The sequence below is a fragment of the Corythoichthys intestinalis genome, chromosome 15 (assembly GCF_030265065.1).
Source record: "Corythoichthys intestinalis isolate RoL2023-P3 chromosome 15, ASM3026506v1, whole genome shotgun sequence".
Lineage (NCBI taxonomy): Eukaryota > Metazoa > Chordata > Actinopteri > Syngnathiformes > Syngnathidae > Corythoichthys > Corythoichthys intestinalis.
The window spans coordinates 23963224-23982473 of NC_080409.1; the positions used below are offsets into that span (position 1 = coordinate 23963224).

Here is a 19250-nt window from a genome sequence, read left to right on the forward strand (position 1 = left end):
ACATTATCAAGTCCGAGAGAGATTATGGACAGTAACAATAAGTGTTGTGTTTATTACATACACAGTACAGCGTAAGTAACATTGTTAATAGAATTTCACAGCAAAAACCCTGCAGTTAACCTTTTTCTGCATCAGCTCTAAATATCAGAGGCACTCACAATATTGAATTAGTATTCTAATTTTCCCACAGTTGGCTGATGTCCACCTAGCGAGTACCTTGAACCTTGCCCAATAACAGCAGGAAGAGGGTTTAGCCCAACAATCAACACACTGACGACACTGCGATCAAGAGAACGTAATAAACAGTTACCGTAACTTTGCATGTACATATAGTGGGGCTGTGGAGAATTGGAAGGACACATGTCCTGAAGCCCACTAATGGCTGTTAGCTTTTAGCTAGTAGCAGGCCCATTTGCATTGGGGCTGTCCATCTAGTATGCCTTGTGTGGCATAACACCTCTGGTAAAATGCTTTTTTTTGCAAGTTGTAAGAAAAGTTATATGACTAACTGCACATTGTAGTGTTAGAAAGGGACCTAGGTTTTATTGGTAGGCAGAATAACCTGTGACAGATGGCCACAGATGAAATGACAGCACACAGAATTTATACAGTGGAAGAAAGGACCGCCTCAGAATTGACAGCTTAAGTGCGTCACTGGGCCCCATTTGAGCCACTGTCGAAGGAGGTAACGAAAAGAGTTTAATGCTGTATCGCAACAATTCAATCCTAAATCCTCCCATGTTTTTACATGCAAGTTCACAACTGATCTTCAAGCTTCAGCATTTAATGTATGCACCGCAATGCCATAACATTGTCACATGCATTTCACTAAATAATATGTTCTCAGACAATCTGGGTACTGCACATCCAATATTTGCACAGCTGCATTATCGCATTTTTGCACTGTTACATCAATACCTATGCATAAACTGTCATTTGCACTATCATATCAAGTAAGCTATGTGCCTCCTAGTGAGAGTATTGTAAGTTGTCATATACGTGCTGATATTTTACCACTACATCACTACTTGCTGCAAGGAACTGAATGACTTTATTCCCAATATGTGTACCGTAATTTTCTGACTATAAACCGCTACTTTTTTCCTTCATTTTGAATCCTGCAGCCTCTAGTCCAGCGCGGCTTATTTGTTGATTTATTTGGGTTAATAGGTAACACTTTATTTGACAACAGCGCTATAAGACTGTCTTAAGACCGTCATAAATATGGCATGACATGGGCAATACTGAATGCTTATGACAGATGTCATTAAGTGTCATCCGGCAAATCATGTCACTAACTCCATTTATGTCCAGCTTGGATTTTTTACATCCATTCAAAAGTGAGATAATTTTCCGGATAACACTAAATGACATTCTGTTATAAGCATTTATTGATGCTCATGACAGTGTAATGTCATAATTATGATAGTTTTATCGTGCCACTGTCATATAAAGTGTTACCAAATACAATAGCTAGCACTTAATGAAACAACTGGAACAGTAACTGAAGAAATAATTAGCACAGAACATGAATTCTGATTGTTATTTACATCTGTAGCGCTGCAATGCATGCTAGGAGGCATACTGGACAACAACTGTGTTGACAGCAGGTGGCAGCAGAGGTTGACTGTCTCCCCCAAGGGAGCAGTGATGGCCAAATGAAGCTTCTTGAAGCTTTGCAGCCAATTGGTTCAAAGCTTTATGGTGGTTCATTTTGTCTTATGACAGTCGTATGATGCCGCTGTCAAATAAGGTGTTACCGGTTAATATCTTTTGTTGTAAATAATACAGTGAGGACAGCTGCGGCTTATAGTTCGGTGCGGCTTATATATGAATGAATGCCGTTTTCGTGCCAAATCTGGTGGGTGGCAGCTTATAGTCAATTGTGCCTTATAGTGTGAAAATTATGGTACACTGTATTTTTTTTTTTAATTAATCTTATTTTAGTTTTGTTCTGTGTGGTGCACATTATGGCGAAGCTTTGAATCTTGTTGTACTCTGTACAAAGACGATAAAGGCTTTCAATTCTATTCTATTCTATACATTATAGAAACAAACCATGAAAAGGACTGTATTCTACTAAAGCTGCTTTTCTTATATGAATGGATCTTTTAACCAGTGCTGAATTAAACACTCATAAGGTAGACAACTAGATATATTACTCATTTTTGTGTGCTTGATGCTTAATTCTGACCTTAAATGACCAATTTACTACATGATGTAGGATCGGATAAACTAACCTTGCAAGCTAAAAGTATCAAGGAAACTAGCCTACAACAAAATGTAAAGAACAAATATTGATTATAATGTGTTCCTGATCTGCCTACTAAATTAATGATTTGTGGTGTATTGACTTCTTAATTCAACAAGCTACTCATACTGGCTAATTGAACAATCCAAATTCTCCATGGACGTAAATCTAAGTGTCCAGGGAAACCCATTATACACAACAGACAGATTGTATGTTGAGAGACTGTATCCACCACTGCCTGCTTCTTTCAGATGAATATGTTTTTAATGACCAGCCAAGAGAGCACCTCATTGCAAACAATATAAAAGTTGTCTGCAGCAGTAAATCAACTAAACCCTTTTAGCAATAGCAGTCACTACAGTCGACAGCTAATCAAAAGTTGCTTTCTCGAATACGAAGGTAAGTAAAAAAAAAAAAAAAAAAAAAAATTTTTAAACCTTTGAGCTAAAAAAAAAAAAAGGTTTATAATAATTCATTCATGCAAGGTTTAAAATAAAAACAATGATTGCTGTCAGTCATAATTCATATGTTAATAAGTCATAATGTCATAATTATTTTGAGTTTTCATTTTACTTTATAGTTATGTAGGCTTTATTTAATTTTGACTGCTGATTTTTCAAATTTAGTTTGTTTCAGTAGTTTTCTAGTTTTCATAATTTAAAATATGCTTTGATTAAGTTAAATTTTCATCAGTTTTAGTGTTACAGTAGTTTTAGCTTGTTTGCATGGGGAAGTTGAGATGAGAAACAATATTCACAATAAGTATAAGGTGCGATATTTAAAAAAAAAAAAAAAAAAAAGAAAAGAAAGAAAGAAAATTGCCTAGCAAGACATGTAAGATTCCGGAGCATACCAGTTTCCTTTGGTAATTGGTTGTGCTGTATTTGCTGCTGAGATGCCATCTATCCGAAAATATAACCCCTTTCTTTAAATGTGTGATAACGTAGGATGTGTAAATATGGTATGGTAATAGGGGAGACAAGGGTGAAAAATGATCCAAATTTTACTTTTTAACTGAACCGAGTCATCCGCAATTATTCAACTTTTTTGACATTGACCCTTTACTACAGAAGATAAATTAATTTCATGAAAGCCATAATGATATTGAAAGTAGTATACAGTATGCTTGACATTATTGGTTGCGTTTTATGTTCTCATAACTCCAATTTCATTGTACCTCCACCATATAATGACAATAAATGATTCATGTTCAACGTCTTAAAGATGAAGCCATCTAAGTAAAAGTTACACATTAACCTACATGTAAATTAAGACGACTAGACCCTCATTAAATCTGATATGGACTCTTCAATGGCTTCCTGCAGCAGTTATAAAGGTAAAACATTATTGACAGTAAGGATAAGTTATTTAGGCAACACGTTGAAGAATTTGACGCTGTCGTTGTTCTTAGGATGCATTTAGAGCTCTCTGAATTTGTAAATGTTGAATGATATTTCTGTAATTACTTTTTTAAAAGTTTTGATTCCATATCCATTACTTTTTTTCCACACACACAAGCACCCACCGATTCTTCTTTGTGGATCTATTTTCTCACAGATGCAACTTTAAAGTGAGGAACAACAATCACAACTGGTTTGCAGGGAGAAAGTTTCAAGGCTTTTCACAGCTTTTGATAGCATTTGTTTTGTACCCCAGCAATCTTACTGCTACGTGTCAATCATAGTCAGTGAAGCTCCACCTTGTCCTTACTCTCAGCCCCCTGAGCTTTCAGCTCAGACAATTGGAAGATAAAAGTACAATTGAAGGGCTGTGAGTGCGTGTTTGAGTGTTTGGGTGAACTTCAGTGTCAAGAAGTAAAACGATACCGTTTGACTCTCAAAGTACTCAAAGTACATTAAATTGTGACCAAATGTCCCTTTTCTTGAAAGACAGAACAATTAGTAAATCATATATGCTTGATTTGTAATTTCAAGAATAGCATCTCTTTCATTGCATTGTGAAAAACAGGTAAGCATTATTTCTCCTGTATAATATGCTTTTGTGCATTGTCCACCCTCCAAAATGAATGATTTATATGTAATGTTTTTTACTAATTGTTTTATTGAACTTTGTGTGGTGGCCTTGAGTGTAGTGAAGGTGCGTCTAAATAAAATATAGTATTATTATTATTATTTCCCAACGACTCCCAACTGTCCGGAGCTACATGGACGATGTAACCAACCTCCTCCAAACATCAGTGTCCACAGTAAGCCTCCTGAAAAGGCTCGAAGAGCTGCTAATATGGGCCTGGATGAGGATATAGCCGGCCAAGTCCCGCATCAGTAAAGGCATACGGACTGACAACATCTGTTTCGTGGTCGACAGCAAGAAAATCCCACTGCTAGTGGACCAACTAGTATGGAGCCTTGGAAAGCAGTACACATTCGACTTGTTGGACAAACACATGGCCACCTCGCACGAGTCCCAGCTGTTGGACAGCCTAGGCAAGATCGACCTGAGCCCCCCTGCCAGGAAAATTCAATGTCTGGTGTTACCAATTCGCCCTGTACCAGCGTTTGATGTGGTTCTCAAACTCTGCGACGTCAGCCTTGCAACAGCCCAGACCTCCAGGACCTCCAAATTCGCTTAGTATGCGGTTTAGCCTGTGTTTCAGTCAGGGACTTGGACTCCCCTGCTATGTATAGTCCCTTGAGGCGCAGCCAACAACCCAGCTGCAGGGGAGACATCCCTGACACTGCCCCACCACCCAGAGATGTTCCGGATGAAAGGGGTGAAACATCACTGAGGGGTGGCTCCTGGCAGACAACCCTGCAGCGGGCTCACCAGCACCGTCGGAGGTGCGACAAGCAGTTATGCTGTGCAGGCTCCACCTACCTGTACTCCCACCCTACTAAAAAGAGATTTGTGATCTCCACTAGCAAAATTTACATTTCCTGTTTCAATCCACACATCCTCATACTAATTAGTGACTCGAACAAATCCAATTTTTCTTCCATCTTGTCTAGGACAAGCCGTGTGCCAAAAGTGTGTCACCCTTGAAGGGTATGCGAAGAAGCTCTCTCGTTGTTGGGGAAGGGGTCGACTCAAACTTACTCAGCTGTGCACTACCATGAAATTGCCAAAATATGGTCCGACACATCCACGCAAATACAGCCCACTTTGTCCATTTTTTTGTGTACTTAAATGTACCCCAGATACTGTATCACTTTTATTAAGTACAGTGGCATTAATAAGGTTAGAACTACCCAGGGTGCCCAAAACTTTGCATGCCACTGTACGTCCTAATTGGTGTTGAATTCAAATATACAGCGGTGTGCAAATATATCAACACCCAGTGTCTGCCCCAGTTGTATTACTACTGTGATTTTGATTCGCACTGTGATCATGACAGGGATACAATGACTCAGAACTTAAATCCCACTTGACTTGTCTTTGTCAGGAAAATCCAATGATCAGTCTTTTGATATGCAACCCAGAAACCTCTGTGAGTACTACAGTATCAATGTATCTCTTTCCAGTCCAATGCTGTGCTGAATAAGATCTGCTTGGAACAGACTGGCCCAATGCTGAATAAGACTCAAGTGAAAGGTGGAGGTGGAGGAGGGGGTGGTGCTACCTATGTATTCAAGGTGAGACAATTTTTAGGCAACAATGGACCTCATCACTCGTCACTTGGCATTCCAAAATTAAAACTTTTTACATCCCTGTCACACATATGGAAGCAGCAATTGCAGTTTAACAATCATAAAATAATAACTAATTATTACCCAGGTGCTTAATGGGATTCACATCCCCCTCATCATTGCTGGTGGGGGAGGGGGCCGAGGCTACAGCAGCCAATCAGACAGCCAGCTCGAACAGATGGACTATGACCTCAGCCAACCAGGTCGCAACGGCAAGTCAAATGCTGCTGGTATGTTATGCCCGTCTTTTTTTTTTTTTTTTTTTTTTTTTTTTTAAACTCGTTGTATACACTTACCACACAGGTTCTTTTGTTGCCAAGTATCTAGTGTATAGAGGCTCGACAGTGAATCACAAAACCCCCAAATAATTGACACCGGTATATAAATTCCATTGCAATAACAGAAGAATAAAATGATTTTTTAAAAATATTAAATAAATACAAAATATTATTGTATATATATATTTTTATTTTTATTTTTTTTAATTAACCATTAATGTGCGAGGATACACTGCAATACAAATTTCTGCCTTTACAGAGACAATGCTGGTCACTTGTATGTCACGTTAATTTACCTAATTTTCATTTGTTCGGTTATCATTTCAAGTGTTATATTACTGCACACGCAAATTGATCTGTACACAGATTTTGTATGTAATATGTTATGGGTAAGATCCAAATACAGTGTTCCTCGACATATGATCGCTTCGACACGCGATCTTTTTGACATCTCACGTAAAATTTGACTCGCCATTTGTTTCAAAATCAGACGATATGCTCGCATTACAACGACATGACAGCACCGCAGACGAACGCAACACAGGTTTCAAATAGGTTGGTACAGGTGGTTAAACAAGGAAAAAGGTGACGCTTACCATTGAAATGAAGATGCAAATTATAGAAAAATATAGAAAAGAGCGTGGGGGTGCGCATCCGTGAACTGGCTCAGTAATACATCTCCACGGTCCTCCTCCGACCACCCTTCGCCAGTCTTCATAAATTGACAATTATTATTGTGGTAACATCGCTAAAGAAATTGCTAGCTTCGTCAGGTTTTTATCATTTATTTCAGAAGTTATCCAACACAAAACACCTACTGTCCTCCCCAGGTGACGGTGTTCTCAAGAAACATTGAAAGCGAACAGTGGCGCCTCCAGAAATTTTTCATAGGGGTGGCCAGATGGGGCCACTTGAAATCTTGGGGTGGCCAAAACTAAAAGCCATAATTTCAGGTTTTCATTATATTATTGCAGTAAAAAGGTCAGGGGAAAACTATCAGAAAGACTTAAGTGCACGGCTACTGATATACTTTGGTGTATTGTGTAATATTTGATGTTACTAATGATTTAATGTGCATTTTCCATAACTGTCCAGTCAACATTTTGAGTTCCACAAAAATTCTGTTTTATTGTGTTATGTATATATTGGGCATAAGGTGTACATTTAACTAGTGCTGTCAACCGATTAAAATTTTTAATCGAGTTAATCACAGCTTAAAAATTAATTAATCGTAATTAATCGCAATTCAAACCATCTCTGAAATATGCCATATTTTTCTGTAAATTATTGTTGGAATGTAAAGATAAGACAAGACGGATATATACATTCAACATACTGTACATAAGTACGGTATTTGTTTATTATAACAATAAATCCACAAGATGGCATTAACATTATTAACATTCTTTCTGCGAAAGGGATCCACAGATTGAAAGACTTGTAATTCTTATATGATAAATGTGAGTTTGTATATTGTGACTAAATATTGCCATCTATTGTATTTGTTGAGCTTTCAGTAAATGATACTGTAGCGACTTAACTGTTCTGCCCAAATGCATGATGGGAAGTGGTGCAACCATGGCTGTGTGTGGTGGCTGCAAATGCTATACCTTCTCTTCAAATGCTATATCTTCTCTGTGTTGGGTACACTACAGGGTATTAAGAAAAGGATCAACTCCTGTCATTCTTCCCCACATCGCTTCCCACAATATTTATAGTTGCTGTGGGAGAGATGACAAAGCTTTTGCCAATTAAAAGCACGGCCCCAATGAAAGCTTGTATCTACTCCACTCTGCCTCATATCTCTGTATATAAGTAAGACGGAGCCATTGTAGGCTGTTTGCAGCAATGCGTGAATGAGTCGTACCGCGAATGCGTTAATTGCGATAAATATTTTCACGTGATTAATTTTTAAAAATGAATTACTGCCCGTTAACGCGATAAATTTGACAGCCCTACATTTAACAAAACAAAATAAATGCATTCATTTGGGATGAAATGCATAACTGATGCTACAACAATCTAACGATATACTGGCAAGCGGGGTGGCCAGTGGGGTGGCCAACCAATTTATAGGGGTAGCCGTGGCCACCCCTGGCCACCCCCTGGTGGCGCCACTGAAAGCAAAAGTAAACTCTCAACCGCACCGCTCCCTCTCTGTCACGTCAGTCACACGGTGCGTTCAGTACAGAAAAAAAAATATATATATATATATTATTCATTAAAAACTATTACAGGAACTATTATATTATTATGCGGATTTTTATTTATAATTTATTTGTTTTGCTATGTGTAATTGCCATTTGTAATAGTACCATCAGTATTTATTAAGGATTTAGAGTAGGTTTTTGGGCGGTGTAACGAATTAATGGAATTATAATGTATTCTTATGGGAAAATCCTGCTCGACATATGACCACTTCGACTTACAAACAAGGTCCTGGAACGAATTAACTTCATATGTAGAGGTACCACTGTATTAGGCAGTTTTCAATATTTGTAGAACAGTTAGACATCAAAAGATTGAAAGTTTATTTCACAAAGGAAATCAAATTATCTGGACAAAGTTTGGATTGTGTGCTACACACAGTGTTGAAATCACTAGTTTAAAATGCCCTTTTTTCTATTGAAAATGGGCTGAAGTACATACACCATTGCAATTGGAGGATAAGAGAAGCAACTATGACAGTAAATGAAATCCAGCATTGCATGGCTTAAGGCTTTAAGTCACTCATGTCAGTGAAGAGGAAACAGCAACACTTCACAGAACATTTATTCATTCCTGTACACTTCAATTATATATAACGATTACACTTACAGGATATGTACCTTGCTGCTTTAGTAATGTAATGGCTCAAGACCTCCATTCAACTCTTGCCCTTGCTATAACACCCTGGTCTCTATTATTTACTTTGTGGCATAAGTCCGTTGTCCGCAGTAAGGAGAACATTTTATGTGAGAGAAGACTGATGGCAGCAATGAAATAAACTGCCGTCGGAGGGAAGCTAAGTGATGACGATTCCAGGGGTCCGTGTACGTCGTATTTTCAATTTACAGCATTAAGTAGTGGGGCAAAAAATTACTTTTTTTTCAAGGGACTCATCGAGTTGACATACTGTACAATAAAAGAGAAAAAGATAAATCATTTCCCAAATTTATGTGACCAGCAAAAACTTTTATTTTTCTGATTTTTTTTTTTCAAAAGAGAAAGTAAAGATAAATTGGATGTGGTTGCAAAAGTGTGCACATCATTTTATAACAAATGACATTCAATCTCAAATGGTAAATGGAGTGGACTTATATAGTGTTTTTATCTACACTATAATGGAGCTGAAAGTGCTTTGCAAGCTCGTATTCACCCATTTACACACCAGGAGGCAGTGCTGCTGCCAGGCAATGCAATGCTATACGCACTGGGAGCAATCTAGGGCTCAGGGGTCTGTTTCAGTAAGCAGTTTCAATAAAATCTGAGTCTAACTCTGGACTCAGAATTGAAATACTTTAAGGTACAAAACTGCATTCTCAGTGAGACAACAACTGATTTGACTTAATTTAATACTCTCAAAGTTGTTTTACCTGGAATTAAGCATGCGCAGCCCAACCATAAAAAAGTCATTAAAAATGGAGGCCGTATTCAATGATTCATTGCAATAGAGGGCTTGTGCAACCACTTTCTTTTTCAAACAATTATGTTATAGTGTACTCAACAGTATAAGTTAAATTGGTGGTTAAATGTTTTCAAAATAAAAAGGAGTGTAGACTTTTTATATACACTACTGTAGTAGCTATTTTTGACCATTAAACATGTCAATTAAACCATGTCTACTAGCTTGTTTGCTGTGGAAACAATATTAAATGATATTATACTCTGTCGCTGTTAATTGTCTTGTAAAGCAACTGGCGCCACTGTTGCTATATCACATATTTGATTATCATTTTTATTTTATTTTTTAACTGTCCTGTTCTGAACAGTTTTAATGTATTACATGGGAGTATGATGTACTCCCATTGTGATTATTCATTGTGTTTCGTTTAAAAGCAGAAAGCAGCGAGCAGGAATTGGTTAGGGTGGGACAGAAAGAAAAACAGAAGAGGAGAGACAGAAGACAAGAGGAACAGACAACAAAAAGAAATACATTGGACGGCTACACTACCTGTGAATGTAGAGGTGCATTAGCTAATTGTATTTCCTGTGGACACCATATGTGGGGGCCGAGGAGAAAGAGAAGTGGGGGGGGTGTCAAAAAGAGATGTGGTTAGGCGGAGTGGAGCATACACAAATCAGCAATGTGACGTGTAGAACCCAGTCATATACACTTGGGAAAACCCATTGGCAGTGTATCAAATACTTGTTCTCCCCACTGTACATGTGAATATGTTGACATCCTATTCTATGCGGCCTGATCACTAATCCTAGCACCGACATTCTCTCTACTTGAGTGTGTCTAATTGTACTCAGTCATGTGTAAATCCCATCAGACGTGTGATAGTCCTGCATACATTGGAAATGCTGCGCGAGGGCCGCTCCAGCCAATCTCGGGGTTAGCGCAGCCAATCCCTTCCCCCGCAGCTCCAGCAAAATGGCCGTCGCCATCCCCCCAGTACCCCGGACCATCCGCGCCCCCATTAGCCGGCCTTCAGGGAAGGGATGAGGGGACGCGCCACGCCCCCCCCCCCAAGCCCGCCCACCTGGCCCACCAGCCACCGCTGAAATCCCACAATCGACACGGCACACTGCGGGACTCCCACGGACCACTAGGCCTGGGGCAGGAAAGTCTCGCCACCTAGAGTGGGCAACACCCTGCTGACACACCGGCACTCAGCCAGCGAGCCGCGCCAGGGCCCAAGGACGATACCCGGGTAGAAAAGACTGGGGGAGGCGGAAGCAGAGAGTGCCGAGGTGCCGTCGTAGGGCGGCTTCGGACTGGAGTCCCAACCCCCCTCACCCCCGCAACCGGCAGCCCAGGTGAAGAGGCTGGTCATGCCCCGGGAGCTACACCATAGAAAAAATTGTAGGATCCACCTACCTCCGCATTACCCAGCACCGTGATGGGATTGTGTGGGGAGGTTAGTGCAGTGTATGCATTGAAATAGGAGAGCCCGGCTAAGGGCAGTGGGACCGCCTCATGGAAGGTCTTCCCAGCCACACATCCCACTGACCCTCGCCGAAGCGCCCCTGTGAAGTATAATGTATGTGATGGGTTAAAAGGTGCGGGAATGGCGGGGCCTGTGGTGGTGAGGAAACTGTCACGTCACTCCCCCAGCCCGCAACCAGTCCCAGCCACCCCACATCCTCGGTGTATGATGCATTAAAATCAGGGGGGAGGGGACCTGGGACTATACAGCCCCGTTCCGACTCTCCCCAAAGACCTGAATGAGTGTGTACTTTCCAAAGGTGAAAGATATTTTCAATGCAAAATGAAGAGTGTGCGAGTTAAGAGGCAGGCTCCTGCAGGAACCGCTGGCCACAGGGTGGGAGAAGCACCAGGGCCCCAACCACCCCCCATCCCAGACCACCCCCAGCACCTCAGCACCCCCTCTCCCCCAGAGCACCCATTCCTGGTCCCCGAACGGGCGCCACACAACATGCTGGCGACCATGGGATCAACCACCTTCCCAGCAAGGGACAACAAGCTATATCCCAGCCTGCCGGCGACCTCGCCAGCAGAAAGGCAGCGGCCGATGCCACAGGTTGGAGAGGCTGGCGGAGCCGGAGACAGGCCCAGGAGACTGAGGCGTACCCCCACCACACACCACTCCCACATATTTGATTATCATTTGAACATCCAAGTTTTTTAGGGACAGTACATCTGTAGTTCAAAATGGAAATGCTGAAGCATTTTCAAAACTAATAGCACCTTAGTGTCAATTAGGACGAGATGGCTTGAAAAAAAAAAATATATATATATTAGGGCTGTCAAACAATTACAATTTTTAATCGAGTTAATCCCAGTTTAAAATTTAATTAATCGTAATTAATGGCAATTCAAACCATCTCTAAATTATGCCATATTTTTCTGTAAATTGTTGGAATGGAAAGGTAAGACAAGGCAGATGTATACAGTCAACATACTGTACATAAGTACTGTATTTGTTTAGTATAACAATAAATCAACAAGATGGCATTAACATCATAAACATTCTTTCTGTGAAAGGGGTCCACGAATAGAAAGACTTGTAATTCTTAAAAGATAAATGTGAGTAGAAGTTATAGTAATTTTGATAGTCTGTATATTGTGACTAAAAATTGCCGTTTCTAGTGTATTTGTTGAGCTAAACGAAATGTTTGAATAGACTTGGTGAGTATTGTTATGATTGGGAATGCCAGTTCTCTTTGCATTGAGCGCTTTTCTTTTTGAAAACAATATTTTTTTAAAGAGATAGGAATATTATTTTTGTTGTGCTTTCACTAAATGATACTGTAGCGACTTAACTGTTCTCAACTTAACTGCCCAAATCCATGATGGGAAGTTGGCCAACCATGACTGTCAGTGGTGGTTGCAAATGGTATATCTTCTCTGTGCTGTTTACAATACAGGGTGTTAAGAAAAAGATCACCTCCCGTAATTCTTCTCCACGTTGCTCGCCACAGTAGTTATAATTGTTGGGAAGTTGGGAAACCATGACTTTCAGTGGTAACTGCAAATGTATATCTTCTCTGTGTTGTGTACAATACAGGATGTTAAGAAAAAGATCATCTCCTGTCATTCTTCTCCACGTTGCTCGCCACAGTAGTTATAATTGTTGGGAAGTTGGGCAACCATGACTGTCAGTGGTGGCTGCAAGTGGTATATCTTCTCTGCGTTGTGTACAATACAGGGTGTTAAGAAAAAGATCATCTCCTGTCATTCTTCCCTACGCCGCTTGCCACAATAGTTATAATTGTTGTGGAAGAAATGCCAAAACTTATACCAATAAATAGTGTGGCTCCAATGAATGCCTGTGTCAACTCCACTCGCTTGTCTCTGCCTCTTAGCTCTCAACATGCTGGAAACAGCACCACTGTTGTCAGTTCGCGGCAATGCGTGAGTGGGTCGTTCCACGCATGTGTTAAATATTTTAACGTGATCAATTTAAAAAATTAATTACCGCCCGTTAACACGATAATTTTGAGAGCCCTTACATATATATACTGTATATACTAGGGGTGTAACGTACATGTATTTGTATTGAACCGTTTCTGTCCAGGGTGCTCGGTTCGGAACGGAGGCGTACCGAACGAGTTTCTGACGTAATGTAAAGTGCTGTCAAATTTAGCGCGTTAACGGGCGGTAATTACTTTTTTTAATTAATCACGTTAAAAATATTTGACGCATTTAATGCAAGCGCGGAATGCCCGCTCATGCATCCCATAATCCCACTGCTACGTCCCACGGACGGCTCGCTAAGGGCGTAACATAAAACGAGCCACACACACAAGTTGCAAGTGGACACAAATTTATTCACACAAGTCAAACTCGCAATGAAGAAAATGCGGAAGAAGCTGGCTTCAGCGTAAGCCCAGGCCAAAACAACAAACAAAATTAAACTACACTTAAACCCCACCCGCTAAGTAAACCCTGATCGTAAAAACGAAATAACAAAAAGACAGCTTCCTACATTAAACAAAACAGGAGAATACGAGTTGAACGAAAACGGCATTGATGCCTACTGCTGCGGTGCTCTTATTTACAGTGGTGAACAAAAACGATCCAATAACGAATGAACACAAAAGACCTCACCGAAAAAGCGGGAGTGTAACAAAGTAGTGATCAAATGCACAGGTGAATGAATGGCGAGCAAACAGCTGGCGAGGAGAGCTGGTACACGGCACGTATGCTGCAAATGCAAACTCTCAGAGTGTTGACAGTGGCTAGTTTTTGAAGTTGGAACCCTTCCTCGGGTGGCCCATCAGCGACAGCGACGTCATCTTCCTGTCCGGCGTCAATCAGAGTACGTCACGTTGGGAGGGGAGCAGCCAGCTGGCAGATGCGACGATCAGCTGACTGACAGTCTCAAAAAAGATAACAATTAAACGGGGCCGTCGCACCACTCAGAAGTGCAGTGAGCAGCGTGGGTAATGGTTTGGAAGAAAAGCAGGTTGGCCCTCCGGGTGGGGAATTCAAATTAAAAAAGAATATAGATGGAACAACTCTCAGAAAATGTGTAAATAAGTTAGTTAGCCTCAGCGACTGGCTAGAGGATGAGTAGAGAAGAGGGCTACATTTATGTGTACACTACACACACTTTGCACACATTGTAAATAATACTGTTTTTGTTACTGTTCTAAGGCTCAGTTGTGTGTTTGTTTTTGCTGAGAAGAAGAAAATGTCTTCAACAGAAAGAATGTTAATGTTAATGCTATCTTGTGGATTTATTGTTATAATCAACAAACACAGTGCTTATGTACAGTATGTTGAATGTATATGTCCGTCTTGTGTTTTATCTTTCCATTCCAAAAATAATTTACAGAAAAATATGGCATATTTTAGTGATGGTTTGAATTGCGATTAATTACGATTAATTAATGTTTAAGCTCTGATTAACTCAATTAAAAATTTTAATCATTTGATAGCCCTAAACCTTACTTTTCAAGGCTGTGGTCATAAAGTCAATATGAGAAACTTGAACCTGTTCAGTATTGCAACTGTTCAATTTTGTACATCCGACATTTTTTAAAGAAAAAGTCTCAGCCAATGTTATTCATTCTTATTTTGTTTTTCAAAATATCTACATTTCAGAATATTGTATTTTCTATTTTTGAGCAGAATTCTAGCTTTGTATATAATGTTGCTATTGATGAAAGCACAAAAGTGTGTAATAAACAACTAGCACATTTATATTTTGCATTTTGTTTTCTTACTGTACCGAAAATGAACCGAACCGTGACCTCAAAACCAAGGTACGTACCGAACCAAGATTTTTGTGTACCGTTACACCCCTAATATATACATATATAAGTACTGTACTGTATATATACTAAAAAAATTTTCGTACCACTTTTAAAATGTTCTTTATGATGGTGATCTATCAAAATCAAATTTTGACAATCTTAGTGCCTACAGATTCATATCCCCCATGTATTTGATTCAGCCACTGACCAAATTTGAGTCACAGTATATCACTTTATCCTAAGAGACATAAGACAATATATGTTGTATCTTGTGACAGGTGGGGGTGGAGGATGGAATGCAACTGCTCCTGTCAGTCAGGGTGGCAGACCTTTGCTGCTGGGAGGGCAGGGAGGACAGCCCTGTCAGAAGTTCTGGCAGACACGAGGTGGCTTCGGGGGTGGTGGAGGTGGCTGTATGGCTGGAGGCGGTGGTGGAGGCTACAGAGGTAAGTCAAAGAGACATGTATTTAATTCATATATAATGTATATGAATCAAGTGTGTAAATGTCCATATATTTTATGAAAGAATCACTGGGACAAAGATGTGGATCTGGTTATGGACGATACCTTGGGAACCTACATACTCAGGATTGTTGAGGGGGATTGATGCAAGTTATAGCATACTCTTTCTGTTTGTAAGCTCCTCCACTCCGCTGTCTTGCCCCATGAGGACACACTGCTGTTGGCTTGGCTTCCGCGCTCCCCTCTGGGGAGAATTTGCAGTGGCTGGGTGTACTCGCCAGTGGTCAGAAATGGAGGTTGCATGAGGAGAGCAGCACAGACATCCCAATGTCTTCTTCCTGTGTGCTGTTCAGGTTTCCTTAATAGGCATAGGTCTCTAGGCATGGTCCTCTCAAGTGGGTTCCCATGTACGGTGCTTGTTACTCTCTCGGATGGTTAAGGCTGAGTTTGCTTGTCCTGTCCTCATTGTACTTGCACAGCAATTCCGGACACTGTCGGGATAACAAGCATATGTGATGGTGTGATTTCATTAATATATTGTATTTCAGTCGACACGCCTATGGGACATAGGTAATTGCTTAATGTAGAGGCCGACTCTACCTCGGAAAACCTTTACGATTGGATCATCTGCCTGGACTGTCCTTTCATTTGCTCTCTAAAGTTCCTTAAGATATGTGGACACTGTGTGGCCACTCCCACCACACTTCTGGAGTGCTAACTGGCTCACTGCCCTACGGTTGTGTGATATTCTACTAATAATGTCCCTTCTTCAAATTCTTTGTACCATGTAATATTGATGAAACCCACTTCCTATGTAACATTAAAATAGTCATGAGCAGACTGATATCCGTCTGCCTTGCATTCAGGGTAACCTGGCAGTCTGGCGAGTTTGCAAATATTTTATGCCTTACCTTTCAACAACAGGCTTCCCAAGTTAATTGAATATTGGTTGTCCGAATATATGCCATGTCATTGACTGGTGGCCAGTCCAGGGTATACCCTGCCTGCCACCAAATGTCAGGTAGGATTAGCTTGCCAGTAACTCTAATTACAACAAGTTATGAAAATGGATGGATAATGTTAATTAGAAAAGCGTGTTAATCACTCGTTAATTTTCTTTCCAGGTGGTAACACCTCATTAAATGATAATCCCAAACATGACGGTGATGATGGCACGTCCCTCTTCGGTCCAGCTGGAGAGCCATACCTATATCCTCTGAAAGGTTATTTTAAAACATGTCTATTTTGTAAAGTGCACCAGTCCCTTCTATGGCAAAATAACTGCGCAACATAATGCATAATATCAGGCCCCTCACATGGTGTCTACAAGTAAATATAATTCAATAGTGATAGCACCACTATGCTCATAAGTAGCATAGGCGTTTAATAATGTACTTTTTGTTGTTATTTGTGCTTCTCCTCTTCTGTCTGCTTTCTTCCTTTCTGTCCCCCCTAAGTCCATTCCTGTTCGCGGATTTCTCCTAATAAATAAAACATAATGAACAACCACCATAGAGGTATATAAAAATCCCATGTGATACATTATAACTGTTCAGACCATAAGAACATTCAGATTCCTTTTATTTGTTTCTGAGAAACTGAACAGGACAGGTTAAAAAAATAAATAAATAAGAAAAGGACACATTTCTTTTTTGTAAAGTGCACCAATCCCTACAATGGCAAAATGACTGAATACCATAATGCTGCCACATCTGCCCACATATTTCAAAGTTGGGATGGTGTCTTCCGATTTGCAAGCTTCCCCAATTTTTCTCCAAATACATCAATGGACATTATAGCGCTTCAATTTTAGTTTACTTAGGCACATTTCCATAAAAGGTTTTTGTCCCTGTGTGCATTTACAAACTGTAATCTGTCCTTTTTATGTTCTTTTGGAGTAATGGCTTCATTCTGCTAGAGTGGCCTTTCATCCTTGTTGGTAGAGGACTCATTTTATCATGGATAATAATCCACTTTTACCAGTCTCGGCTAGTACCTTCTTTTGCTTTTGTTCTTGGGTTGAAATCAACATTTGGTACCAAAGCACATTCATTTCAGGGAAACCCATTGGCCTATAAAATAAATTACTCATAGGGGTGAATAAAATTTGTTTAGTCTTCAATTCTCTTCCAGATAACTTCGCTGATTTCTCTCGACTTTCCCATGATATCACAAAAGAAGTTGTTTATTTCAGGTGTGTCTCCCACTCATAAAATGTCAAAAAAGAATACCTATTTTCACAGTTCACACAGAGGCTGAAATGGGATGGGATTTTAAATATATAAATAAAAATGTATTAGAAAGAGTGCAGCTAAGAGAATCTGCAAATAAGATAATATAATTGTGTAGAATTAATGGATACAATTTCCTAGAATAAATATTACCAACACTCGGGCTTCTTATAATGTTTAGGCATTGCTAGCGCTCAAGTTCCACCGATGTGTCCCCTATGTTTTTTTAAAAAAAAAATAAAATAAAAAAAAAAACAATATAAACAGATTTTTACTAGGGTTGTTCCGATCATGTTTTTTTGCTCCCGATCCGATCCCGATCGTTTTAGTTTGAGTATCTGCCGATCCCGATATTTCCCGATCCGCTTTTTTTTGCTCACGATTCAATTCCAATAATTCCCGATAATTTTTCCCGATCATATATATTTTGGCAATGCATTAAGAAAAAAATGAATAAAACTCGGACGAATATATACATTCAACATACAGTACATAAGTACTGTATTTGTTTATTATGACAATAAATCCTCAAGATGGCATTTACATTATTAACATTCTTTCTGTGAGAGGGATCCACGGATAGAAAAACTTGTGACTTTGTATATTGTGACTAAATATTGCCATCTAGTGTATTTGTTGAGCTTTCAGTAAATGATACTGTGGCCATCCCAAATGCATGATGGGTAGTGGAACTATGATGGGAAGTGGAACCATGACTGTGCGTCATGCTAGCAATTGATATATCTTCTCTGCGTTGGGAAATAACTAAAGGTGTTGAGACAATGATCAATTGCCACCTTGCTTCCCCACATTGCTTCCCATTATATTTCTAATTGTAGGGAGAGGGACTGCAAGGCTTTAGCCAATGAAAAGAAGTCTCCAAAGGCTACCAAAATTCACTCTACTCATTTTGTGCTGCCTTTTATCTCTCTATATAGGTAAAACGGCGTCATTACAGATTGAGCGCGACAATGAGTGAGGGGGTTGTGCAGCGCATACATTACTTGCGTTGAATATTTTAACGTGAAACATTTTTTAATAAATTAATTGCTGCCGTTACCGGGATATTATTAATAACCCTACCTTAAGCCTAAACTAAAGACTCTGGATGAGTGTTAACATATTATGTCTGTAACGTTAAATACAACTAGAAAACGATTTAATTAAAATATATATATATATATATATATATATATATATATATATATATACAGTGCTGCTCAAAAGTTTGTGAACCCCCTCAACATTTTGGAATTTTCTGTTATTTCAACCTGATTTCCTAATCAATCAATTCAGTAGTTTTTTTTTTTTGTGTTTTTTTGACAGTTATGTTGTCGAGACTAAATTAAAAAGAGTTTTCATCAACTGATGTAGGTGCAAAATTGAACTGTTTGGTCACAACCAAAACCGCCATGTCTGGCGAAAAGTCAACACTGCATACCACCAAAAGAACCTTCTCCCAACAGTGAAGCATGGAGGTGGGAATGTCAAGATCTGGGCTTGCTTTTCATCC

At 39.7% G+C, this 19250-nt stretch overlaps 1 protein-coding gene across 10 annotated transcripts in view; it reads left to right on the forward strand.

Annotated features, from left to right (window-relative positions):
• The window catches only part of alk (ALK receptor tyrosine kinase), a 507671-nt gene that overhangs the window by 439221 nt on the left and 49200 nt on the right, over positions 1 to 19250 (forward strand). For all 10 annotated transcript variants that reach the window (XM_057858937.1, XM_057858935.1, XM_057858936.1 and 7 more), the window contains 4 exons: positions 5731 to 5841; positions 5984 to 6125; positions 15323 to 15490; positions 16631 to 16729. In XM_057858937.1, coding sequence (XP_057714920.1) covers positions 5731 to 5841; positions 5984 to 6125; positions 15323 to 15490; positions 16631 to 16729 — 520 coding nt within the window. The remainder of the gene's footprint in view (positions 1 to 5730; positions 5842 to 5983; positions 6126 to 15322; positions 15491 to 16630; positions 16730 to 19250) is intronic.